The following is a 24,048-nucleotide window of genomic DNA, read 5'->3' as shown; positions in this document are numbered from 1 at the left end:
CATAATTTGCTGAAGTACAAAAGTCCTACAGAAATCTGAACTCTGCTCTATCCTGCCAGTTTCTTCTGTTGCTCTTTCACATCTTTCCTAGCTTTGATTTTATGTACAATCAGACCATCTTTGTGTTCCTAATCTCTTGAGTCTTTCTTTGTCCATTTTGCCCTTACTTTCTCAGCAAGTACATGGGCTATAGCCACGACACACATACACTTTTCTTTTATTAAAAACTTTCCTGATGTTCCTCTCTTCTGTTACCTAATGCTGAACACTAATAAGGCGGTAAACCCCTGTTATTCCTAAGCCTATTAGAGGGCTTCAATGGATTATACTATGATATTAGCTTTATCTCTATCAGCTGATGGCAAAAGTCGTGAAAGCGAGGTAGTCCTTCTCCCCTTCCCCCACTGCCAAAGGAGCAGCTTTGCTTCTTCTCCTACCCAATTAGGAACTGGGGAGGGGGACTGTTCTGCTCTGAACCAGTTCTTTCTCTCAACAAATATTTCTGTCCATTTGCCAAGGGAGGCAGGAAAACAGAAACACAGTAGCATCCAGCTAAATTAGCCCATATGTGTAAATAAAGCCATGTACAGAGGGCAAGCCAAGCGGCTATAGCTAAATTCTTGGTATTCTATTAACAGGGCACAGACAAGTTTCCTCATCTGGAGTTTGGGGGGCTTGTGTATCTGCTCTGTGTTGACCTTTCTGTGGAAATGGAGTTGTCTGTGTGTGTGTGTGTGAGAGAGAGAAAGAGATGTAATTTTGCTTAGCTGCAAGTACTAGGGCAGGAGAAGAAAGCGTATGACCCTCCAGATGCTGCAGAGCAACTCCTATCATCCACAGACAGTATTGTTATTGTTGCTGTGTGCCTTCAAGCAATTTCCTATTTATCTATCATGGAGTTTTCTTGGCAAGATTTGTTCGGAGGGGTGTGTCTTTTCCCCCCTCTGAGGCAGAGAATGTGACTTGCCTAAGGTGGGTTTCCATGGACAAGCCAGGAGTTAAACTCTGGAGTCATAGTCCAACACACAAACCATTACACCACATTAATCATGGTGCAAACAGCAGGAGCAACCTGTAAATGCTGCATTTTCAAAGAGCTGCCCAAGGTGCTAAACCTATTTTGAGTTCCTTTAGAGGCAGGACTAAAGCCCAGAGAGAGTAGATACACTACCCATTAACACAGACGCCACTGGGTGCTACTGGGCATCATTTGAAAAGCAAAAACAACACCAGCTTTCCACTTTCCCATTCAGCTAGCTGCCTCTTTTCTCTCTGAGGAGGCTTAAAGAGAAAAAGCTTAGGAGTGTAAGGAAGATAGAATGAAACCTTTTGAATGTTGTGCCACTGGAATGGCCAGTGTGCTGCAACATGTAGCCAAATGTGGGATAGGGAGCTCTTCTAAATTGGCCCTGCAGGAGACATTCCAGACGAGAGTGTCTCTTATCTAATCTCTGATTCTCCATCCACAGCACTCTCTGGCTCTCTTCTCTCCCAGCCCAGCTCAGTATGCAAGAAGCAAAGCAACATCACTGCAGATATACACTGAACAGGAACGCACACAGGCTTATTTTGTTCCCTACGTTTTCTGAAATTGTCTGCTCACTCTTTGTTGAAACACCCTTGATTTATGTTGATACCTATTGCTAGAATAGCAGGTAACAGTTCTAGACTCTGCTGTAAAAAGTAAAGTTGAACAAATCTAGGGCAGTTGAGCTCTTGGAAGAGACCTGGCATCTGAATATTGATGAGTTCCTGAGAAATGGCTTTGAGTGTGTGTGTCTATGTCTATGTCTATCCATGTTGACAAATTATCTTCATGTGTTGGCTAGGTCTTGCTCATGCACAGCAGAGTTTCAGGGCTAATTTGTACATCCTTGTTCCATAAATTACCAGCCTTTCACAACACTGATACTACAACTTGACACAATGGAAATGGACTGATGGCTTCCTGTTGTCAACAGGCATCTGGGAAAGGTCTTAAATTTAAGGGCTGTGATCTGGCTTATCCATTCAAACTGAGTCTGTACAACCTGAGACGCGTAGAATTGCTGTGCAGCTAGACCAAACATAAGTTGCTGAATCTATATTTCAAATCTTCTTGGGCCAGTGCATCTGCAGCATAGAAATAATGAAAATTATATAGAACACCAATCAGCATAATCGACTATCATGATGTGGAGGTAAATATAGGGCTCAAACAACCAAAAGGCACAGCTGCTGAGAAATAGTTTTCCTTTTATGGATGAGGGCTCACACTTTAAAGGCTACTGAGGAAAAAAATTACCAGACGCTCAGTATGTAACAGTGAAAATACACAAGGGCTTGTTCCATCAATATGTAATATTTTGAATTAGAGCTGGGATGAAGATCATGTGGACCTCCAAATGTTGCTGGATTGCAATGCCCAGTAGCCTTTGCCAGCATGGTAAGGAATACTAGGAGATGTAGTCCAACAATATCTGGAGGTCTGCATGATTCCCACCCCTTGATCAGAGTCAATTGGGTGCAAGGCTTTAGCATAAGATACTGTACCAAAGCAATAGGCTGGAGATTGAGAATCCCTTCTCAAAAGTCTTCAGCCAATTGCTTTGGTTCAGTATCTTGTACTATAAGAGGTAAGGTAAACTCAATTCACAGCAAGTGTGGCATAGTGGCTTGAGTGTTGGACTATGACTATGGAGACCAGAGTTTGATTCCTAGGTTGGCCATGAAACGCACTGGGTGACCTTGGGCAAGTCACATGCTGTCAGCCTCGAGGAAGGCAATAGCAAACCTCCTCTGAACAAATCTTGGCATGAAAACCCCATGATAGCCTTAGGGTTGCCATAAGTCTGAAACACCTTGAAGATACACAACACACACACAAATTCAATCCAAAAGTTGAGAAAGACAAGCTCCTATGCCTGTAGGCCTGGGTTACTGTCTGAAGTTGCAAAGAGCCCTATTGGTTTTCATAAAATTATAATGCCAGTTGCAAGAACGTATGCAAAACCCATATCTAAAAGCAAATTTAAAATGGCTTTTTCCTTGCAGATGCACTAGAATCTGAGAAGCCTGACAGTCTGGATAAAGGCAGTTCTAAAGAGCTTTGCAGGAGATTCTCTCAACCACATTTTGTCCATGTATTAAATATGAAGGAGATGCTAAGTAAAAGTATGAGGGAGATGTAAAATCCTTGTTTTCTGTCCAGCACAGTTCCCTGCATAAAGTTTCTCTGTAGACAAGCTTCTGCACCTTCTTAATTCTATAACAATACTTCTCAACCTTTGGCCTTCCAGATATTTTTGATTTCATATCCCTGGATCCACAACCAGCATGATCAGTGGAGAGGGATTCTGGGAGTTTTGGACCAAAAATCTGAAGGTCTCAAGATTGAAAACCTTTGTTCTATAGATACTGGTCTTCTCTCATCTCATTCCTCTCCTTTGTGGGACAGAGCCAGTCATATCTGTAGACAGAATCAGGTACTGTAGTTGCCTCAGGCAGCAGATGCTAGGAGGTGGCAACAAGGTGTAGGATGAGAAAACTGTCCTGTATCCTCTGAACTAACCTGCTGCCTTTAGGCTCAAGTGGAGGGCACTGTCCCATCTCTAGAACTGAAGAAAGATTCAAATATTAGTTATCTCAGTTTTCATGTATAAAATGACAAAATCCATTTTGTTCTTTACGTCAGGTAAGAAAATATCTGTTTTGATGTTTGCTGTGGAGCCAGCTTCCTCTCTATTACCACATAAAGAATACAGTTTGCCAAGCAGGTATCATACTCCTTGATGGAAACAAAGTCTACAAAGGGATTTTAAAAGAAAATTATTGGTTGATTATTTCAAGGAAAGCACCGTTTTTAATATCTTCCCTGAAACTCTGTGCTTATCTTGACTCATTCAGACTGCACCAAAGCTTATTCCAGTCGCATTCTTATAGAGAAGCTATTGCTGTCAGTGAGCTCTCCCACTTCTTGTCTGAAGAAATGAAAACCTCTTTCCTCATTTGAGAAGTTCCTGCAGCCTTCTGCTCCTCTGAATGACCTGCTGTTTAAACAGGTGCTAAAGTTTTCATGGCATTAATTGGCTGGGCTGTGGCAGTGCGATCTCTATCTGTACCCATATAATTGGATTTTTGCACGTTGGCAAGATCATCCCATTATTCAAACACAGGAATCTAAATGCAAAGTAATGGCTATAACTTAGATTAAATAGGCTGGGGACCTATTAAATATTATCTCACTTGAGCAAATAATTAGTTTTTCCCCCCTCTTCCTTGCCACCATCAAGGCTGGGACCAGTTGATAGTGCTAAAACTTGCCTCAGTTTTGTAAAGCAGACTTATTGCTAAGCCTGATTCTTTTTCTCTCCCCTTCTCTTAGCCATTATCCATCTGACTGTAATGTTGAATATTGGAAGAATTAAGTATTTGAAGCATTTGGCCTTTCCGGGGCGGGGTGGGGGGGATGATGAGAAGGACAGGCCTCAGATATCTGGAACTGATCCTTGGAGACAATGAGCAGCAGGCAACACCAACTCTCACTCCATGGTGGTGGGTGAGCAAAGAGGGTGGTTTCCTTTCCACTTTCATAATGGGGACAATGAGCCTCTGATTGGAATTCTCTTTCCAGCTCAGCTTCTATTAAATCATTGCAGCAGCCTCCTATTAGCCAGCTGAGCACTGGCTTGTGCCATCTGCATGCCATAGCTAGGGGTGGTCAGGGCTGTACCACTAGAAGCCATTGCTGAAATTGGCAAGAGGAGATTAACCCTATAAGGCACCAGGTGACACATTCCATCTGCTTGGAAGAGAAAGACATGAAAATCTACAGTCCTCCAGAGTGTCTGGGTTAATTTTTTTTAAGCTTCACACTTTGCATAACCTAACCACCGCTGTGGCTCTCAGTTCCTCAAGATGATAAGTTTGTGTTTAAACCAGACACAAACATAGCTACAACACTCGCCCATCTACACACCCACCCACCTAATATTTTGTATTTGTACATTTGGGTTGCATGTAAAAATGTTGTCAGCTCTGAAGAAAGGCCATCAGAATCATTAGACGTGCTTTCAATTGTACAAATAACTATAGTTGAAAACTACTCAGTTAGGTTCAAAAACCAGAAAAAAATCTTCCCCACTTGAAAAAATAAAAATAATTCCATTGGTCTTTCTAAGCCTAGAACAAACATTAGACATTGGTGTATTAAAATTCTTCTCTGGCTCCCTCTCTTTCATACACTACAAAGATTTCTCAAAAACGTGGCTGAGTGGCAGATGAGGAAATATAGCCTCTTTTCTACCATTGATTTTTCACTCAGTGTCTTTTTGTCATATTTTGTATTTCTCACACATGTCAAATGAGCTGCTAGCACACACAACGAAATCCTATATTAGGAATGGGAGAGTTGAAGATGACGGCATGCTACTGTAATTTTCCTGACAGCCCCTTTCCAGGAACGATCTGATGTAACCAGACCCTGAGCTCAGTGTAATACATAAATTACATAAATTACACCTTCTGCACACAAGAGTCAGTGGATCTGGTGATTAACGGAGATCAACTCTTGTCCTGAGCAAAGGGGAAAATAGGTGACTGTTAATGTGTTTGTCATGGTGACCTGTGCCATCCATTAATGTACATGGCATTTGGATGCCCCTTGTTTCTGTGAGATTTTGCAATTCTCTCTTCCTTCCCAAACTCTTGATTGTCAAGCTCAAAATGAACTCACGCAGTGAGAATGCTACTGCTTGGTAATTGAAAGGATGGAAATCTTTCAAAGGACTATATCGGTACAGGAGCATGTGGGTTGTTTTGGACTGAGATAAAAACACTAATGAGGAGCATAGTTGGGAATTCATGCTGTAAGCAAGCTTGTTTAGATTTTGGAGTCATGGATCCCTTTCAATCATGTACTTTTTAAATATAAATACTGATTCTGATTTGATGTACTAATATGTTATGGGAACATTTTACTACAATGCATATTTTAATATGTTTTAATATGCTATTTTAGTGGTCTGCTGACTACAATAAAGAAATGAATACTGCAATAAAGAGATGAATTGACCTAGCCATGTTGAGGGGTTACTCTAGTTGATATCTGTTTACAAAGGCTTTAGCCCTCATGTGCCAGGACAGGATATCTATTCTCCAGACTCATGTTTGGCCTGCAGCATCCAGACAGAACCAGACCTATGAGGTAAACATTGCAGGACATTGAAATCTGCCCAGTTGGAAACAATATTACTACATTTCAATATTGCTAAATTTCATCACATACATGGCCTTTGGTATCTGCTAGGGTCTGGTTCTAGGATCCTCCATGGATAACAATACCATAGATACTCAAGTCCTATTAAATACAGTGGCATAGTAAAATGATGCCCCATATATAAAATGGCAAAATCAAGGTTTGCTATTTTGAATATATATTTTTAAAAAATATATTCAAGCCATGGATAGCTGAATCCATGGATAAAGAATCTGAAGATATGGAGGGCTGACTGTATTATTATTTTTCCATACAAGGAAAAAAATGGCTGGGGCATACCTTGCCCCAATAAATCCCAACAAATTGGCACTAGGGTCCTTTTTTTTGTCTCACCCAATATTAGGAATGGGGTGGGAGCTTGGTGCTGTTTTTTCCCTCCCAAATAAAACAGAAGGTGAAAGCCAGCATGATGTAGTGGTTTGAGCACTGGACTATGATTTTGAAGAACAGGGCTCAAATCCCCATTCAGCCATGAAACCCACTGGGTGATCCTGTGTAAGGCATACTCTCTCAGGCTCAAAGGAAGGCGAAGACAAATTCCTGCAGAACAAACATGCCAAGAAAACCCCATGATAGATTCACCTGAGAGTCACCACAAGTCAGAAATGGCTTGAAGGCACACCACCACCACCACAACATGATTCAATTTTCAGTACTGTACATTGGCTCTATTTAGGTGAAGTCAAAATTCCTTCCAATTGGAGGGACACTGGAATTCTTTTGGGTCATAAAAATACAATTTTTAAAGCTGTTGGAATCAGATCCCAAGCTGGAGAGGAGGACCAAACTAACTAATTAATAAGATGAAAACATGCACGTAACATCCCCAGTGCAAATAGTACATAAAGAGGGTGGTTGTGGACTAAAACCAGCCTGAACAAGGAGTGGGGGTGGCTTTCTTCCACGCTGAACCTCTGGCAATGGCGAATGGTGGCCTCCATGTCAATCCCAGCCTGAAACTCAAAGATGCTGTCCAAGGTGCTGAACCTCAACACAAAAAAGGTTCAGCACCCTGGATAGTTCTTTTAAAGTTACAGGACAGATTTACTGCCCCACTGATGCCAAAGTCACTAGCTGCCATTGACTCCCTGTAAAAATCAAACCACTATCTTGGTAGCTGCTATGCATCCTGGGAGGGAAACGTCTATTAGCATCTTGGAAGCTGCCCTCCAAGAGCTAATAGCAATTGTGGAGGGGCAGTTTTTAGTGAGACCACGGTCCTAATACAGAGCTGGACACCCTATGGTTGCTATTAATGATTAGACAACACCATATATATGTAAACCGCCCCCCCCCCCTTGTCCTTGGGTTGGGGAACACATGGCTCTCCAGATATAGTTGTCCTGCAACCCATAAACTCCTTCACAACTGACCATGTTGGTTCAGGCTAAAAGGAGCTGCAGCCCAACCACAGCTAGAAGGTCACATATTCCCGATCAGTGATGCATTCCTTGCAGTTATGCATGCATGTGCATGCACACACGGTCTACCCTGTTTACAACAGAAGAACTGGCTCACAAGATGCATGAAATCAAGTAGGTGAGCAGTTCTAATCCTTGAATGTACCTGGTACTGGTTTCTATGATCATTTTGGTATGAAGAAGAAAGTTCACCACCCCAAACCAATGTCAACCCCTTTCTCCTGCAGTTGGAGGTCTAATAACATTTGAGGGAAATGCCAGGCATTCTGAACCAAGTTACAGCCAGTCTAGCTGGAAACAATTCAAAATAATAATAATAATAATAATAATAATAATAATAATAATAAATAGTAGGACAAAGCAAGCATAAATGTAAAAAAGAGAGTTTCTCCTCTTTAGTCAAGAGTGTGGGTATGACAGTCTAGCAGCAATTTCCTGATTCCCTGGTTTAATTAAAAATTGTGTTTCCTGAGAAGGAATTCAGAGCACTCACCCCTTCCAGCAGGATTAAAAATGTATGTTTTGGGAGTTGCAATTGGGAATTGCAGTCACAGGGCTACAACTGAAGCTGCATGGTCACCCTGGCTATTAGGAAGGACTATCCCAAAGGGAGGGACAGCAGGGACAAGGACTGACTTGGCAGGTCTCTTTCACAGAAAGTGAGTAGTAAATGAGGCTATACTAGTAGAGAGGAAAGAAAAAGGGCTGAGGACATGGGAAGGGGAGGGCAAATGATCTGGGCAAAGAAATGGCATGTGTCAAAAAGGAAGCCAGCTTTTTGGACATGGCAGGGAAGGGAGGTCAAAGCTTCATTTTGAAGTTCTAGACAGCTCCTGACCATCACTGAATAATATTTAATATTTTCCAGATTTTGGGAAAATGATACAGTATTTTGGGACTACAGCTCTTAGACTCCCCCAGCCAGCAGTGCCACTGGGGGATACTGAGAATTGAAATGCAACAAAGTAACTTCTCCAGGAGTAGATTTCTGACTACAGTGAAGTTAGTGGTGATATCTTTTCTTGATTTTACTATGTTTTCATTCTGCCCTTCCTCTTTACTGCTGAGGACAACATCTGTGGTTCTCTCTTACACCCCAACCTCCCTTGCAGCCTCTGCATTAACCCAATGACTTTCTTCCTCTGATTCTTTCCAAGAAGCTGTGCCTCTTGGAAAACCAGAGGCCTGAACTTTCTTGCTTTATGCAACAATACTGATGTTGATCCTTAATTGTAGCTCTTTACCCTAAATGGGGCTCTATTAGTCGGCAGAATAAGAGGATGAAGTCTTCAAAGGTATAGCCACGATAGTCTGGGAAAAATCAGTATGCAAGGGCTCTTGTAGCCCATTTGACTGAAGGAAAGAAGTTGGTAGCATGAGCTTTCCTAGACTTGAGCCTACTTCCTCATGCATCTGAGGAAGTAGCCTCAAGTCTAGGAAAGGTCATGCTACCAACTCCTTTCCTTCAGTTATTCAAACGTGCTACATGATCCCTTTGCAAGATGAAGTCTTTTGTTTCTGTATCTCTGTCTCTTGAGTGCATTGCAGACTGGTTCAACAGTACTAAACCATACAACTTTGGAGGTGCGTAAAATGCCAAGAGAGCTCCATCATCATCATCATCATCATCATCATCATCATCATCATCATCATCATCTTTTACCCACCTCTCGCCATGGATTGAGGGACAACAATGCTCTGCTGGATACAATGGGGGTCTTTGCTCTCTGTCACGATTGCTGTGGTGGTTTGAGAGACTCTGGAGTCCCGGGTTCCAGTCCGGGTCAGCCATGGAAACCCTTATTGGGTGAGTCACACTCACTCAGCCTTAGAGAATGGCTATGGCAAATCCTCTCTGAAAGAACATGTCAAGAAAACCCCATGGCAGAGTCCCCTTAGGGTCTGAAATGGCTTGAAGGCATACAACAACAACTACAACAGCATCCTTAGGATGGCAGGCTTTGAAATCTCCAGATCTAGACCAGGATGTTGGAGAGCTCCGGAGGGCCCTTGCAGGACTCCTTCCACTCCAGACGGGATCTCTCTCCCCAGCCCTGCCTGTCTTGCCTTTCCCTGGTAGGAGCCAGGGGCTGCCTCTCTTAGGTATGTCTAGTCTGGAGAAGAGGAGATTGATATGATAGCCCTGTATAAATGCTTGAAGGGATGTCATATTCAGGAAGGAGCAAGCTTGTTTTCTGCTGCTCCAGAGAACAGGACCAGGAACAATGGATCCAAGCTCCAGGAAAAGAGATCCCACCTCAACATTAGGAGGAACTTCTTGAGAGTAAGGGCTGTCCGACGGTGGAACACACTCCCTCAGAGAGTGGTGGAGTCTCCTTCTTTGGAGATCTTTAAGTAGAGGCTGGATGGCCATCTGTCCGGGATGCTTTGATTGAAAGTTCCTGCATGGCAGAATGGGGTTGCACTGGATGGCCCTTGGGGTCTCTTCCAACTGTATGTGATTCTAGGTGTAGAGAGATCTTGTAGCTCCTTTGAGACTAACTGATAGAAAGAATGTGAAGTGGAAGGCTTTCATGGCCGGCATCCATAGTTTTTTGTGGGGGTTTTGGGCTAAGTGGCCATGTTCTAGAAGCGTTTATTCCTGACATTTTGCAGCATCTGTGGCTGGCATCTCTGTTCCAGAACATGGCCACATAGCCCGAAAAACCCACAAAAAACTATGAAAGAAAGAGATGGGCCGCATGAGCTCTTCTGGGCTTCAGTCTACTTCCTCAGATGCGGTTGGATATAATGATGATGATGATGATGATGAGATCTTGTAGCCCCTTTGAGTCTAAGTGAAAGAAAGCTGTTGCCGCAAAAGCTTCCCTAGACTTCAGCCTCCTTCTCTTCCATTCCGAGGGGAGACCCCTCCCTTCTGCCCACAAGGAAGATGGCGGAGGGGTGGGCTTCACCCTCGCCTTCTGCCAGGCGGGTGGGCGCTACCACCAGAGGAGGGGGAGGGGGCGGAGCGGACTATCGGGGCAGACGGGAGCCCTGTCGGGGCGGCGGGAAAAGGAGGAGGAGGAAGAAGAAGAGGAGGAGGAGGAGAAGGCAGGGAGGATGCTGCCGCTGCCTCTGCCGCCGCCGCCGCCACGGAGCCCCCCGCTCCAAAGGCAGCAGGAGGAGGAGGAGGAGGAGGAGGCTCTCCCTGCCCCTTCTAGGTAGATGGTGGCGGCTGAGAGCGGGGCAGAGGCAGGGGCGGCCAAGCCAGGCCCGGAGAGCCGGGGAAGGGGCCCCGGGAGCATGGAGCAAGGCGGCCCCGGGACAGCCACCCGCAGGACACCCGGGGCTGCCCTGCTGCGCTGCCGCCTGAGGCCGGGGCTGCTGCTGCTCCTCCTGCCGCTCTTCCTCCTCCTCCTCTTCCTCCTCCTCTCGCTGCTGCCTTTGTTCCCGCTCAGCCCCGAGGAGCCCCGCAGCCTGGCCCTCCCCCCGCGCCCTTCCCCCGGGGCCCCCGCAGCACAGGCGGCAGCAGCAGCAGCAGGAGGAGGCGGCGGAGGCAAGGGCAGCCCCAGCCCCGGAGGCCCCCGGGAGCAGGGCCCCGCTCCACAGGCTTCTCCCGGCCAGGAAGAGCCCCGGGGCTGCCCTTGCCGCCTCCTCCTCCTCCTCCTGAGGCTCCGGCTCCGGTCGGACGGGGGCCTGGCAGGGGCTTCCTGGGCAAGGCCAGGGAAGAGGGAGGGAAGGGGGCACGGAGGGGGAGCCCCGGAGCAGGAAAGGGAAAGGGAAGAGCAGGTCGAGGAGGAGGAAGAAGAGGAGGTGGAGGAGCAGATAGAGAAGAAGGCGGAGGAGGAAGAAGTAGGGGAAGAGGAGGCAGAAGAGGAAAAGGGGGAGGAGGAGAAGGGAGGAGAGGAGCAGCAGCAGATAGAGGAAGGGGAGGAAGAGGGGAGGGAAGAGGAAGAGCAGATAGAGGAAGAAGAGGGAAAGGAGGAGGAAAAGGAAGAAGAGGAGGAGGAGGAGCAGGCAGAGGAGGAAGAGGTAGGGGAAGAGGAGAAAGAGGAGGAGGGAACCCCCCATTCGCCCTCCCCAACCCCCCCTCCCCCCTCCTCTTCCTCCTCCTCTTCCCCTTCCGGTTCCCCCCAGGGCCCAAGGTGGGGTCTTGGAGGCCGCAGTGGGGCCTGCCTTCCGATCCCCAGGAGCCCCTTCGCAGCCCCCGGGCCCTCCTTCCTTGGTGGAGGGGGGTCCCCAGGGGAGTCTGCTTGGGTCCGACGGAGGATGCTGCCAGTGGGGCCCCTGGGCGGGTGCCTGGCACTGCTGGCCTGCTCCTGGCTGGGGCTGGCTCCCGAGGCAGGGCAGGCAGGCTCTCTTTCAGCACCACTGGCTCCGGGGACAGCTCCGCCTGGGCCCCCACTTTCCTCTACCTGGTCTCCTTGGTCCTCGTGCCAAGGCCCCCGGCCCAGGCTTGGGTTTGGCAGGAATTTCCGGAGCCCACCCCCAAAGACCAGCCCTGCTCCTGGGCCGAAGGGTTCCCTCTCTCCCTCTGGTGCCAAGCGGAGGAGGCGAAGGGAAGGACCGGGGGCCCCCTTGCCCAGGACCCGCAGGGCCCCCAACCGGCACCCGGCCTTCGCCCAGTACAACTACCAGGTGCAAGTGTCAGAGAACCAGCCCCCGGGGACCCCTGTCATCACCATGGTGGCCCAAGACCCAGACTCTGGGGAGGCTGGGAGGTTGCTGTATTCCATGGACGCCCTGATGAACAGCCGCTCCCTGGAGCTCTTCAGCATCGACGCCCAAAACGGCCTCATCAGCACCACCGAGGCCCTGGACCGGGAGATCATGGAGCTCCACTACTTCCGCGTCACAGCCGTGGACCACGGCCTCCCCCGCCTCTCCTCCACCACCATGGTGGCCGTCACGGTGACTGATCGGAATGACCACGATCCAGTCTTTGAGCAGGGCGAGTACCGGGAGACCATCCGAGAGAACGTGGAGGAAGGCTACCCCATCTTGCAGCTGAGGGCCACCGACGGGGACTCACCACCCAACGCCAACATCCGCTACCGTTTTGTCAATGAGAGAGCGGCCCATGCAGCATTCGAGATCGACCCGCGGTCGGGACTCATCACCACGAGCGGGCTGGTGGACAGGGAGAAGATGGAGAGGTACTCTCTGGTGGTGGAGGCAAACGACCAAGGCAAGGAGCCCGGCCCTCGCTCCGCCACCGTTCGAGTCTACATCACAGTCCTGGATGAGAACGACAATGTCCCACAGTTCAGCGAGAAGCGGTATATCGTCCAAGTCAGAGAGGATATCAGGCCCCACTCGGAAATTCTGAAGGTTACCGCCACCGACTTGGACAAAGATAACAATGCTTTGGTTCATTACAACATCATCAGTGGGAACAGCCGGGGACAGTTTTCCATTGACAGCGTGACCGGAGAAATCCAAGTCGTGGCTCCTTTGGATTTTGAAGTGGAGCGAGAATATGCCCTGAGGATCCGGGCCCAGGATGCGGGGCGGCCTCCTCTGTCCAACAACACGGGCATGGTCAGCGTCCAAGTTGTGGACATCAATGATCACGCCCCCATTTTTGTCAGCACTCCTTTTCAAATATCTGTGTTGGAAAATGCCCCTTTTGGCCACTCGGTGATCCACATCCAGGCTGTGGATGCAGATTATGGAGAGAATGCCCGCCTAGAGTACAAGCTGTCTGGGGTCTCCTCCGACACGCCCTTTGTGGTGAACAGTGCCACCGGATGGATTACTGTGAGTGGCCCCTTGGACCGGGAAACTGTGGAGCACTATTTCTTTGGAGTAGAGGCCCGAGACCATGGCTCCCCCTCTCTGTCAGCTTCTGCTAGTGTCACCATTACTATCATGGATGTGAATGATAATCGGCCTGAATTTACCCAGAAAGAGTATTTCATCCGCCTCAATGAAGATGCTGCTGTAGGGACCAGCGTCCTCAGTGTCACAGCAATTGACAGGGATGTGAACAGTGCCATCAGCTACCAGATAACAGGGGGGAACACACGGAACCGTTTTGCCATTAGTACTCAGGGGGGAGTGGGACTAATCACCCTTTCTTTGCCCCTGGATTACAAACAAGAGAGGCGCTTTGTGCTCACAGTCACGGCCTCTGACCGAACTCTACATGACAACTGCCATGTCCACGTCAACATTACTGATGCCAACACTCACAGGCCAGTCTTTCAGAGTGCCCATTATTCAGTAAGTGTGAACGAGGACCGTCCTGTAGGAAGCACAGTGGTTGTGATCAGTGCCACCGATGATGACGTTGGGGAGAATGCCCGGATAACCTACTACCTGGAGGACAATATTCCTCAGTTTCGCATTGATGCCAACACTGGTGCCATCACTTTGCAGGCTGAACTGGATTATGAAGACCAGGTGACCTACACGCTGGCCATTACAGCCAAAGATAATGGGATCCCTCAGAAGGCAGACACAACCTATGTTGAAATCATGATCAATGATGTCAATGACAATGCCCCACAGTTTGTTAGTGCTCATTACCAAGGCATCATATCTGAGGACAGCCCTCCCTACACAAGTGTGCTCCAGATCTCAGCCACTGATCGAGATGCCCATGCCAATGGACGAGTGCAGTATACTTTCCAGAATGGAGAGGATGGGGATGGGGATTTCACAATAGAACCCACCTCTGGGATTATTCGCACGGACCGCAGGCTGGACCGGGAGAGCATCCCAGTCTACGAACTGACTGCTTATGCTGTGGATAGAGGGATTCCTCCTCAAAGAACACCTGTACACATTCAAGTCACTGTGCAGGATGTGAATGACAATGCACCTGTTTTCCCGGCTGAGGAGTTTGAGGTCCTAGTGAAGGAAAATAGTATTGTGGGCTCTGTTGTGGCCCAGATAACAGCTGTTGACCCCGATGAGGGACCAAATGCACAGATCATGTACCAGATTGTGGAAGGCAACATCCCAGAGATTTTCCAGATGGACATCTTTTCAGGTGAGCTCACTGCTCTAATTGACTTGGACTATGAGACAAAGTCAGAGTATGTCATCGTTGTCCAGGCCACTTCGGCACCTCTTGTCAGCAGAGCCACAGTCCACATCAAGCTCATTGACCAGAATGATAACAGCCCCATTCTTAAAAATTTCCAGATCCTCTTTAACAACTACATCTCCAACAAATCCAACACCTTCCCTTCGGGGGTTATAGGGAAGATCCCCGCCTATGACCCAGATGTGTCTGACAGACTGTTCTACACTTTTGAACGAGGGAATGAGCTGCACTTGTTGATCATCAATCAGACTAGTGGGGACCTCAGGCTGAACCGGAAGCTAGACAACAATCGTTCCTTGGTGGCATCCATGCTAGTGACTGTCACAGGTAAAGATGCTTTCAGTAAATGTGGCAAAGTTGTTTTTCATTGAGTTTTTGTGTCTGATATTTCTAGTTAGCTTGTGGTAAACCATGTCCAGGTTCTCAGTGTTTGGGGCACCATGCCATGAAGGGGAGGGGGAGAAGGAGAGAGGAGAAACTTGGATAGCAATTATGCTGGTGGATCTTTTATTTATTTTTTCCCAGCTTCCTTTAGGGCGTAATAGCTCAGTGGGCTACCAAAAAGGCAAGATTTGATTGCTTGCTATTATCTCATGGCAGACTCATTTCATAATTTATTAGACAGAGCTGGATTCCTGCCCTGAAGAGTTTACAATCTAAATTAGATAAAGTGCACACAAAGGAAAGGAGAAAGGATGTAAATTGGTAAGATAAACCTGCTTGTTGCACAGAGAATTCAAACAGGGAAAGGAGAGGCTTTCTGATCCTTTTCCTAGCTTTCTTCTCCATACAATGGTATAATAGTCCAGCAGATATAGAAGGTATTACAACATGGTCTTTGTAAATCCTCTGAGACAGAGACAGTGGAAATACATCAGTTGCAACAAGTGAAGTAACTAGGAGAGTTTGCCTGGATGCAAGATTTCTGCATAGTTGTGGTGATAATTGGATGAGGGGATGGGGAATCCAGAGGAGTTGTGTATCCACACGGGGGGGGGGGGGCCCCTACCAATCTGCCATACTTTGTTTTGGGCCAGGCTCCATTGCTGAATTTATGATGTCCCCCAGCCTTTCATTGGATTAGCCAGGAACAGCAGTTTGATTGCCACTATTTGTGCATGGCTCTGGGTTCAGGTGCATTGATTTAGCATGTTTGGCATTGGGGGAATACTTATGAAATTTGCAAATTAGGAGGAATAGCTAATACTCCAGAGGACAGGATCAAAATTCAAAATGACCTGAATAGACTAGAAAGCTGGGCCACAACTAACAAAATGAACTTCAACAGGGAGAAATGTAGGGTACTGCACTTAGGGCGAAAAAATGAAATGCACAGATATAGGATGGGGGACACCTGGCTTAAGGAGACAACATGTGAAAGGGATCAGTCTGTTATCCCCCCTTTTGTAAACCGCTCGGATTCCCAGTGATTGGGCGGTATATAAATAAAACCTATTATTATTATTATTATTATTATTATTATTATTATCTAGGAGTCCAAGTAGACCACAAGTTGAACATGAGTCAACAGTGTGATGCGGCAGCTAACAAGGCCAATGCGATTTTAGGCTGCATCAATAGAAGTATAGTGTCTAGATCAAGGGAAGTAATAGTGCCACTGTATTCTGCTCTGGTCAGGCCCCACCTGGAATATTGTGTCCAGTTCTGGGCGCCACAATTAAAAAAGGACATTGAGAAACTGGAGCGTGTCCAAAGGAGGGTGACTAAAATGGTGAAGGGTCTGGAAACCAAGCCCTATGAGGAACGCCTTAGGGAGCTGGGTATGTTTAGCCTGGAGAAAAGAAGGTTAAGAGGTGATATGATAGCCCTGTTTAAATATTTGAACGGATGTCATATTGAGGAAGGAGCAAGCTTGTTCTCTGCTGCTCCAGAGACTAGGACCCGGAGCAATGGATGCAAGCTGCAGGAAAAGAGATTCCATCTCAACATTAGGAGGAACCTCCTGACAGTAAGGGCTGTTCGACAGTGGAACACACTTCCTAGGAGTGTAGTGGAGTCTCCCTCCTTGGAGGTCTTCAAACGGAGGCTGGATGGCCATCTGTCAGGGATGCTTTGATCTGGATTTCCTGCATGGCAGGGGGTTGGACTGGATGGCCCTTGCGGTCTCTTCTAACTCTATGATTCTATGATTCTATGTCATTCCTTTTGTTTGGACTGGAATTAACCTTGATATGGGATAGAAAATGATGATTTTCTTTCTTCACTTTGACATTACCCCCACGGCGGTCCAGCATGTCTTTCCTGAAAGACATGAAGGCTTTGAAATACAAAAAAGGACCTACTGTTTATTTATTTTTCAAATAATTCCTATGCCCTTCTTCCTGTCTAGCAAACTCACAGCAGCATACCCTAAAAACCAAGCAATGACTAACAATGACATGTACTGGACCTGAGAGTATCCACGATCCCCTTTAATCTCTGATTAAAGGGAAGTATTAACTGTCCTCTTATATGCAAGCTCTAGTTAAGGGAGGGAGTTTCAGAGGCAGCAACACCACCATGACCACTAAAAATGATGTTTCCTGTTTGTTACTTTATTGTTTGTTACTGGAGGAACTGTATAGGTAGGAAGGCAGCCATGCAGGTAACTTTATCCTAAACTACCTAGGATGAAAAATCAGTGCTCACACACAGAAATGAGTTGTTGTTGTTTCCTGCTTTCCCCCCAAATTGGGACTCAAAGCAGCTTACAATTTAAAAGAATATACTGTAAGTAAAAACATATAAAAGTGAGAATTGAAATAGATTTAAAAGAAGAATATGCAAAACTATTACCGTTAGCTCAATATGTTTGAGGATCAATTTGAACATAGCCCAAGAGCTGTGAGGGCTCAGCCTTGCAGAGTGTAATGAAGATAATGCCTGTGAGCTTGTGCAGAGTGCCTTTCTCTCATTAAAGAACATCAGGTGCCTGCCTGGCTATGGAAGTAAAGGCTTCTGGAGGTAGAGGACAAGACTTCCTGGCATGCTTCCTTCCCTGGCACCTCAACATATAAGAATATATTTCTGGACACAGACATTAAACGTATATTTGAGTCTGTAGATTAGGTCCATTTTCTAAGGGTCCCCTCCCTCTTCCTTTCTCTCATTCTTTTGTATATGCCTAATGCAGAGCTTGAAAAGGTTATCTTTTAAAACTCAGTTTCCCAAAATCTCTTACTTAACAGGGCCAGTGGATTTGCTGGTTGCAGGATTCTGGATGTTGTAATATAAAAAGTAACTGTTTCAAATTCTGACATAAGAAATAGTGGGAGTTTTTCCAAAGAAAAGAAAATTTCCTCCCTGCTTGTTGATCTGATGTCACTCTGGGTAGTTGTTAGATGTTGCTCCTGACATCGTTTCTTTCATTGTAAAAGGAAAATGATCTCCAGAGAGATGCTACTGCTACACTGTAGAAAGAAAGCAGTTCGACACCACTTTAACTTGCTATGGAATTCTGAGATTTGTACTTTGGTGGGGCACCAGAGCTCTCTGACAAGGAAGGCTAAATATCTCACAAAACTACAAATCCCAGAATTCTCTAGCATTGAGTCCTGGCAGTTAAAGTGGTGTCAGACTGCTTTATTTCTGCAGTGTGGCAGCAGCCAAAGAGTCTTGGGGCACCTTAAAGACTAGCAAGTGTATTTAGAGCATAATTTTTTGTGGACTATAAATCACTTCATCGGGTGTAATAAAAAAGAGGTTACACCATTTGGAGCCTTAGCTGAGCATTTTCAAGTCTCTACTGTCTCAGACTCAAGGTTTTCTCATGCTCTGATTTCATCCAAAGTTCTCTTTTTCATTTAATTAATTCAATCAGTCACATTAACATGTATTGTCAGCATTTCTATCTTGGCTCCAATTGCTTCTTTGTCTTTCCTGCCCTCCTAGAATGCAGGGTTTACACAGACTGGAAGCATCAATTTGGCTTCGATTTAATGTTATGTTTGTAATATAAGCTTTTCAATATCCCATGTCCCCCCCTCCCCCAGCCACTTAGAAACTAGGGGAAAGATCTCCATCCCATCCTATTAGGAAACTGATTCTCCATGACACTCACCTCAGTGTAATATCTCATTTAGCATGAGAGAGTAGATGAACCCTATGTATATGTAACTATAGGTCTCTAGGAAACTTCCCTGAACTGTAAGGAGATGTCATTTGAATTTTACAGATGGGAATCAGACATAGAGAAGGGGGTTACTAGCACATCTAGCCAAAGGCCATCAAGAAAAACAAATCTATGACAGGGCCTAGAATAAGTAATGTGGTCCAGTCCTAGGGTTTTACTATAAGGCCACCACTCTCATTGCTATCAATAGGAGTGCTTTAAAATAGTGCCAGATACGATGCCAAATAACCTAGCTTTCATTTGTGGAAATGGGTGTGGGAAGTCTCTGTTTGCAGAAGAAGGGAGGGAGAGGAAGAAGAGAAGATGATATTGGTGATACATAGGCTTAGTTACCCAGCTGTGTCTAGGGAGGCTTACATTATTCATGCTGTTCTCTGCATCCGTTGCTATCATCTAACCGCCCCCCCCACACACACACACACACCATCCAGACTAATTTAGGGAGTGGGCTGGGAAAAGGCTTCCCTGTTTCCTTCGAAACAGGGGGGCACAACAATGTGTTTGGAGCAGTCTTCCCCGCCTCATTGCTAGATTGGGGTTTCGCAGGGGTTAATTGTAACTGCAGGGCAGGGAGATATAGTATTCAGGCACACAGGCAGGCAGGGGGAGAGATAGAGAGAAAGAACAGCATCCAGCACTGATTACTGGAGAGCTGAGCTGACCTTTTCATGCTTCTGCCAGGTTGTGCTCACGCAGGCGCTGCCTCCCTAACATACTTAACCCCACACAAAGGCAGGAAGAAATCACATTTTCAGGTCTTGCATTCAACAGTCTTAGAACAACAAGGCCCTTGAAATGACACGTGGTCCTATTTCCAGTGTGGACGTGAGGAGGGAAAGGGCTAAGCAGGGAGGCGAGGAGAAGCATGGGAATAGGAATTAGGCAAAAGAGCTATATATTGAAGCTGGGTGGAGGAGGGAGATGAATGGGCAGCTCTCTGTCTTTTGTTGGCTTTGGCCACATTGTCAGAAAAGCTGAGGCCTTTCTGTTAAAAAAATTAAAAAAAATGAAAAACCCACATCTCATAGCTGCTTCATTTAATTTTAATTCATATTTACAGCCTGTTTGTTACCAACTTCCTGTGCTAGTATGGTATTGTATAAATAAGGATAGAATCCATGGCTAAAATCAATGCACAATTAGTCAGATCTAGAGAGGGAGGAAGAGAGGAGGCAATATATGAAATGGATCTTAATTGGATGGCAATTCCAGTCTTGTTACTTTGGTCAATATGGAACAGAAATTAACATGGCAGCTTCTGCCTGGAATACACAAAACATACATTTATTTGAAAAGAGCCACAGCGATCTGTATTTTATTTTATTTTAAAAGCAAAACTCAGCAAGAGCTGCTTTCATTCTTACACGATTTTTCATCCCCTGAGCTCAGCAGACACATGGAGAATATGTAGACGTCCACATGTTGGGGTAGATTGTAACTCCCAGTATTCTTCATCATTGGCTATGCTGGCTAGGACTGCTGGAAGCTGCAGTACAATAGTATCTGGCAAACTATATGATTACTGCCTCTGATCTCCATAATAGTGTATTTGACTTAGACCAGGCTTCTCTAAATCTGGGCCCCCAGATTTAGGTCCAAAACACATTGCAAAAATAATCTTGTTTGAGACTGTTTTCACTGACCTGGCTCAGTGTTGGGGAATCCTGGGAATTGCAGTTTATTGTGAGACATTTAGCCTCCTTTGGCAGAGAGCTCTGGTGCCCCAAGGTTCTCCAGCACTGAGTTAGGGCAGTGAAAGCGGCCTCAAATTGGATTATTTCTGCAGTGTGTTTTGGTCTACAGTTCCTGCCATCCATAGCCATTGGCTGAGTCAATCCCACAAAACTATCTACTTCATATCCATATTCAGGGGAGAGCAGTGGGCAAATCCCTCACTCTGATTCTGCTCTGGATACAGACAGCTGTCCATGAGCAACAGCTGGTTCCCCAGAGAAATTGTCCAGGAAATTTTCAGATGAAAAGAGATGTCCAGACTGCTCAGTAAGGGTGAGATGAGCATTTCAGTGTGGATAGGCATCCATACCTCCATCTCCCATTTCCTAAATCACTTTCAGTGGGCAAAAGTTCTACCTAAATGTTGCAGAAAGAAGGTTAACAAGTAAAATAATAGCTATACTGTTATCTTAGTTTGCCAAATTACAGATTCTTTCTTTTCCGAATGTGTAGCTTTGTTTGTCTATAGCAACAAAAACCATAATTTTAAAAACATCCACGAAAATTTTAGCATGTGCTTTGTGTGCTATAGCCCAGTTCTTTAGGTGTGTGAATTGTTATTCTGAGTTAAAGATATAAATACAGTACCCAAATTAAGGGGATTCTAGACATTGAAATCAGTGGGAAATGTATATTCCAGAGCTCTGTGTGTGTGTGGCAGGGGAAAGTGAGGCTTATAAGCCAATGCTATCACATGGGCTAGGCTTAATCAAACTAATGATGAATACAATTATCTGTGTCATGCTAATAGGTCTGACTTAAACTTTATATTACTGTTAGTCAAAATTATTCTTTCCAAAAGGAAGAGAATATGAATAAATTAACATTGTCTCCATGAGTGGGGAGGACAGGCTTCTGCTCAATTTCTTCAATCATTTGTGTGAAAATTCTCATGTCAAAACAACTAGTGATGAGGCGGTAGCTGGTTCCATGGAGACAGAGAGTGCTGCAGATGTCTGCCACTTGGGAAATTAATTCTGGGCCTGCAAAGCTAAATAAGTGGCATGATGGTGGGGTGCATTTTTGCCAGACCAGGGACAAAGCTAGATTCTACAAGGAACATAAGTGCCACAGAAAACAACAAATTCTGCATTGAGTTTCTTCCACTTCCTCTCAGTACAGCCTAATTCAGTGTACCCAATTTCCTGCCACCATGCTGTACAGCATACCTGCCCATCCACCCAGTAGCAACCAGTTCAATAACACAGCATGATGAAGTCACTGTGAATAATTTGTACATGAAGTAATGGTTTGGAGGGGAGGCCTCTCAATCATTTATCTACCACTTCTGTTTATCCTAGCCAATGCTACATTGTTGTCTGCCATGAAAAACCCAAGGGACTGTGAAAAGAAACCATCATGCACCTCAAAACACAAAGTAGGCATGGCCCTTGGAGCCAAGGTCTCAGCCTTTCTTCAGGGTATGCATCAGAATTTGGGCATGTACACCTGAATTTCACATTTTACATGCACATCACAGCAGCTTTTGCCATAACACTGGCAAAGTCACACCAAAGGTGATGCAGTTTTGTTATCTGAAGATGCCAGCCACAGATGCTGGCAAAACGTCAGGAAGAAACTCTTCTAGAACATGGCCACATAGCCCGAAAAACCCACAAAAAACTATGGATGCCAGCCATGAAAACCTTCAACTTCACAGTTTTGTCTGTTTTGTATCTGCCTGGCCTTGGGGCATAACTTCCAGGGAGCAGGCAAAAGCTACATGGCACCCCTGCAGATTTAGGCATAAATGGAACTGCTAGTTCCAACTAGATTAGAGCCAAGGATTCAGGGAACTTGCACAAATCTTATCCTGCAAAGTTCACTTTGATTCAGTGGGTTTACTCTAGTTGTAACTCACAATTGGATATCAGCCTCAGGCTTGAATTTGGAGTACCAGGAAGACCTCTCTCAATTTCAAGAGGAGCAGATATAATAATAATAATAATAATAATAATAATAATAATAATAATAATAATTTTATTTATGTTTCCCCGCCTCTCCCAGTTGGATCGAAGCGGGGTTACAGACTAAATAAAATCACAGTGTATACATTAAAATTCCCTGACTCAATTATTAACATTAAAATCCAGTATGTTAACTACTAATTACAAACAGCATTACAATACTCAATAAAATATAATGGGGAAATAAAGCAACATCTCATTCAAGATATGACTTGTAACAGGCAGCTAATAGAAAAAGAACACAGTCTTCTGCTACCCTTCAATGCCAACCCACTTATAATGGCATCTGTGTCTGTGGAGTGTTGCCCTGAACTGGGAACTTCATATAGATGTGCATACATGACAGCAGGGAGAATTAGAACAAAATTTAAGCAGTGAGGTAAGCGGGAAATCGGATGTAAGACATTGTTGTTGATGTTGTTGTTGTGCCTTCAAGTCAGTTTCAATTTATGATTACCATAAGACGAATCTATCACAGGGTTTTCTTGGCATGTTTCTTTCAAAGAGATTTGCCGTTCCTTTGAGACTGAAAGAGAGTGTGACTTACCCAAGGTCACCCAGTTGGGTTCCAAACCTGGCCTCCGGAGTCATAGTCCAATGGTCAAAGCACTATACCACACTGATTCTCTATGTAAGAAATACACAGTGATTATATTTATAATTATATTCGGTTTAGATCATGGATGAGGAAAAATTTGTGGGGGAAAGAGGGGGAGGGTACAGCCCTCCAAGTTCTCCAGGTGACCAGTGTATCCCTTTAACCCCTAATATGTGTCCATATCAATTTAGATGTATGTAAAATCATTACAGTGACTATTCATAAGGCAGTATTGATAAATATCCAGGTATTGACAACTTAATTAACACCTCTAGTGAGACAGAAACCTGTCATTTTCACTCAGAAAACAGGCGAAAGAACTATGCTCTCTGATGAGTATTAATTCAGAAGTTTCTATTAGGTTCTTCCTTCAAAATTCTTTTTTCAAGTTTGGCCATCTAAGATCAGCAGCAGAATGTCCTAACTTAAGAAATGTCCTGGGAGCTGTATGTCCTGCATTGAATGCAGGAGGGCATCGTTGACAGATGATTGATTATAGGCCCATACAGACAGGCCAAATTAAAGCTGTTTCAGGTCACTTTGGAGGTATGCTGTTTAAATTATAAATGCATCCTAAGAGGCCAGAAGCCACACCAAAGCCATGCTCTAGTCCTAAGGACTGGACTACAGCTTTGTCACAGCTTCTGGCCTCTTAAGATGCATGCATGATTTAAACAGCATACCTCCAAAGTGACCCGAAGCAGCTTTATTTTGGCCTGTCTGTAGAGGCCCAATGTCACTTTGGGAGATGAGGAGGTGAATCAACCCTTGATGTTGTCCTTAAGAACAATAGGTTGTTAAGGTTCTATTGGCTAGGTAATACTATTGGCTAGGTAAACCAGGCAGAATTGACTGGTTGCAGAATCTAGTTCCTGTGTTTGCATCCCTGTAAAATGTGGCCTGTTCTTACTGGTGAACAAGGTTAAAATTAACTGTACAGATG

The 24,048-nt window shown here is 45.3% G+C and overlaps 1 protein-coding gene across 1 annotated transcript in view; it reads left to right on the top strand.

Moving 5' to 3' along the window:
- Nucleotides 1-11,724: 11,724 nt before the first annotated feature.
- The window catches only part of CELSR3 (cadherin EGF LAG seven-pass G-type receptor 3), a 106,715-nt gene continuing 94,391 nt past the window's right edge, over nt 11,725-24,048 (top strand). The window contains 1 exon segment of the mRNA XM_042450151.1: nt 11,725-15,001. Within this exon segment, the coding sequence (XP_042306085.1) occupies nt 11,890-15,001 (3,112 nt within the window). The 5' untranslated portion in view covers nt 11,725-11,889.

Source organism: Sceloporus undulatus, chromosome 2 (assembly GCF_019175285.1).
Source record: "Sceloporus undulatus isolate JIND9_A2432 ecotype Alabama chromosome 2, SceUnd_v1.1, whole genome shotgun sequence".
In the NCBI taxonomy this organism is placed as follows: domain Eukaryota; kingdom Metazoa; phylum Chordata; class Lepidosauria; order Squamata; family Phrynosomatidae; genus Sceloporus; species Sceloporus undulatus.
This window is presented reverse-complemented; position numbering and strand designations above follow the sequence as displayed.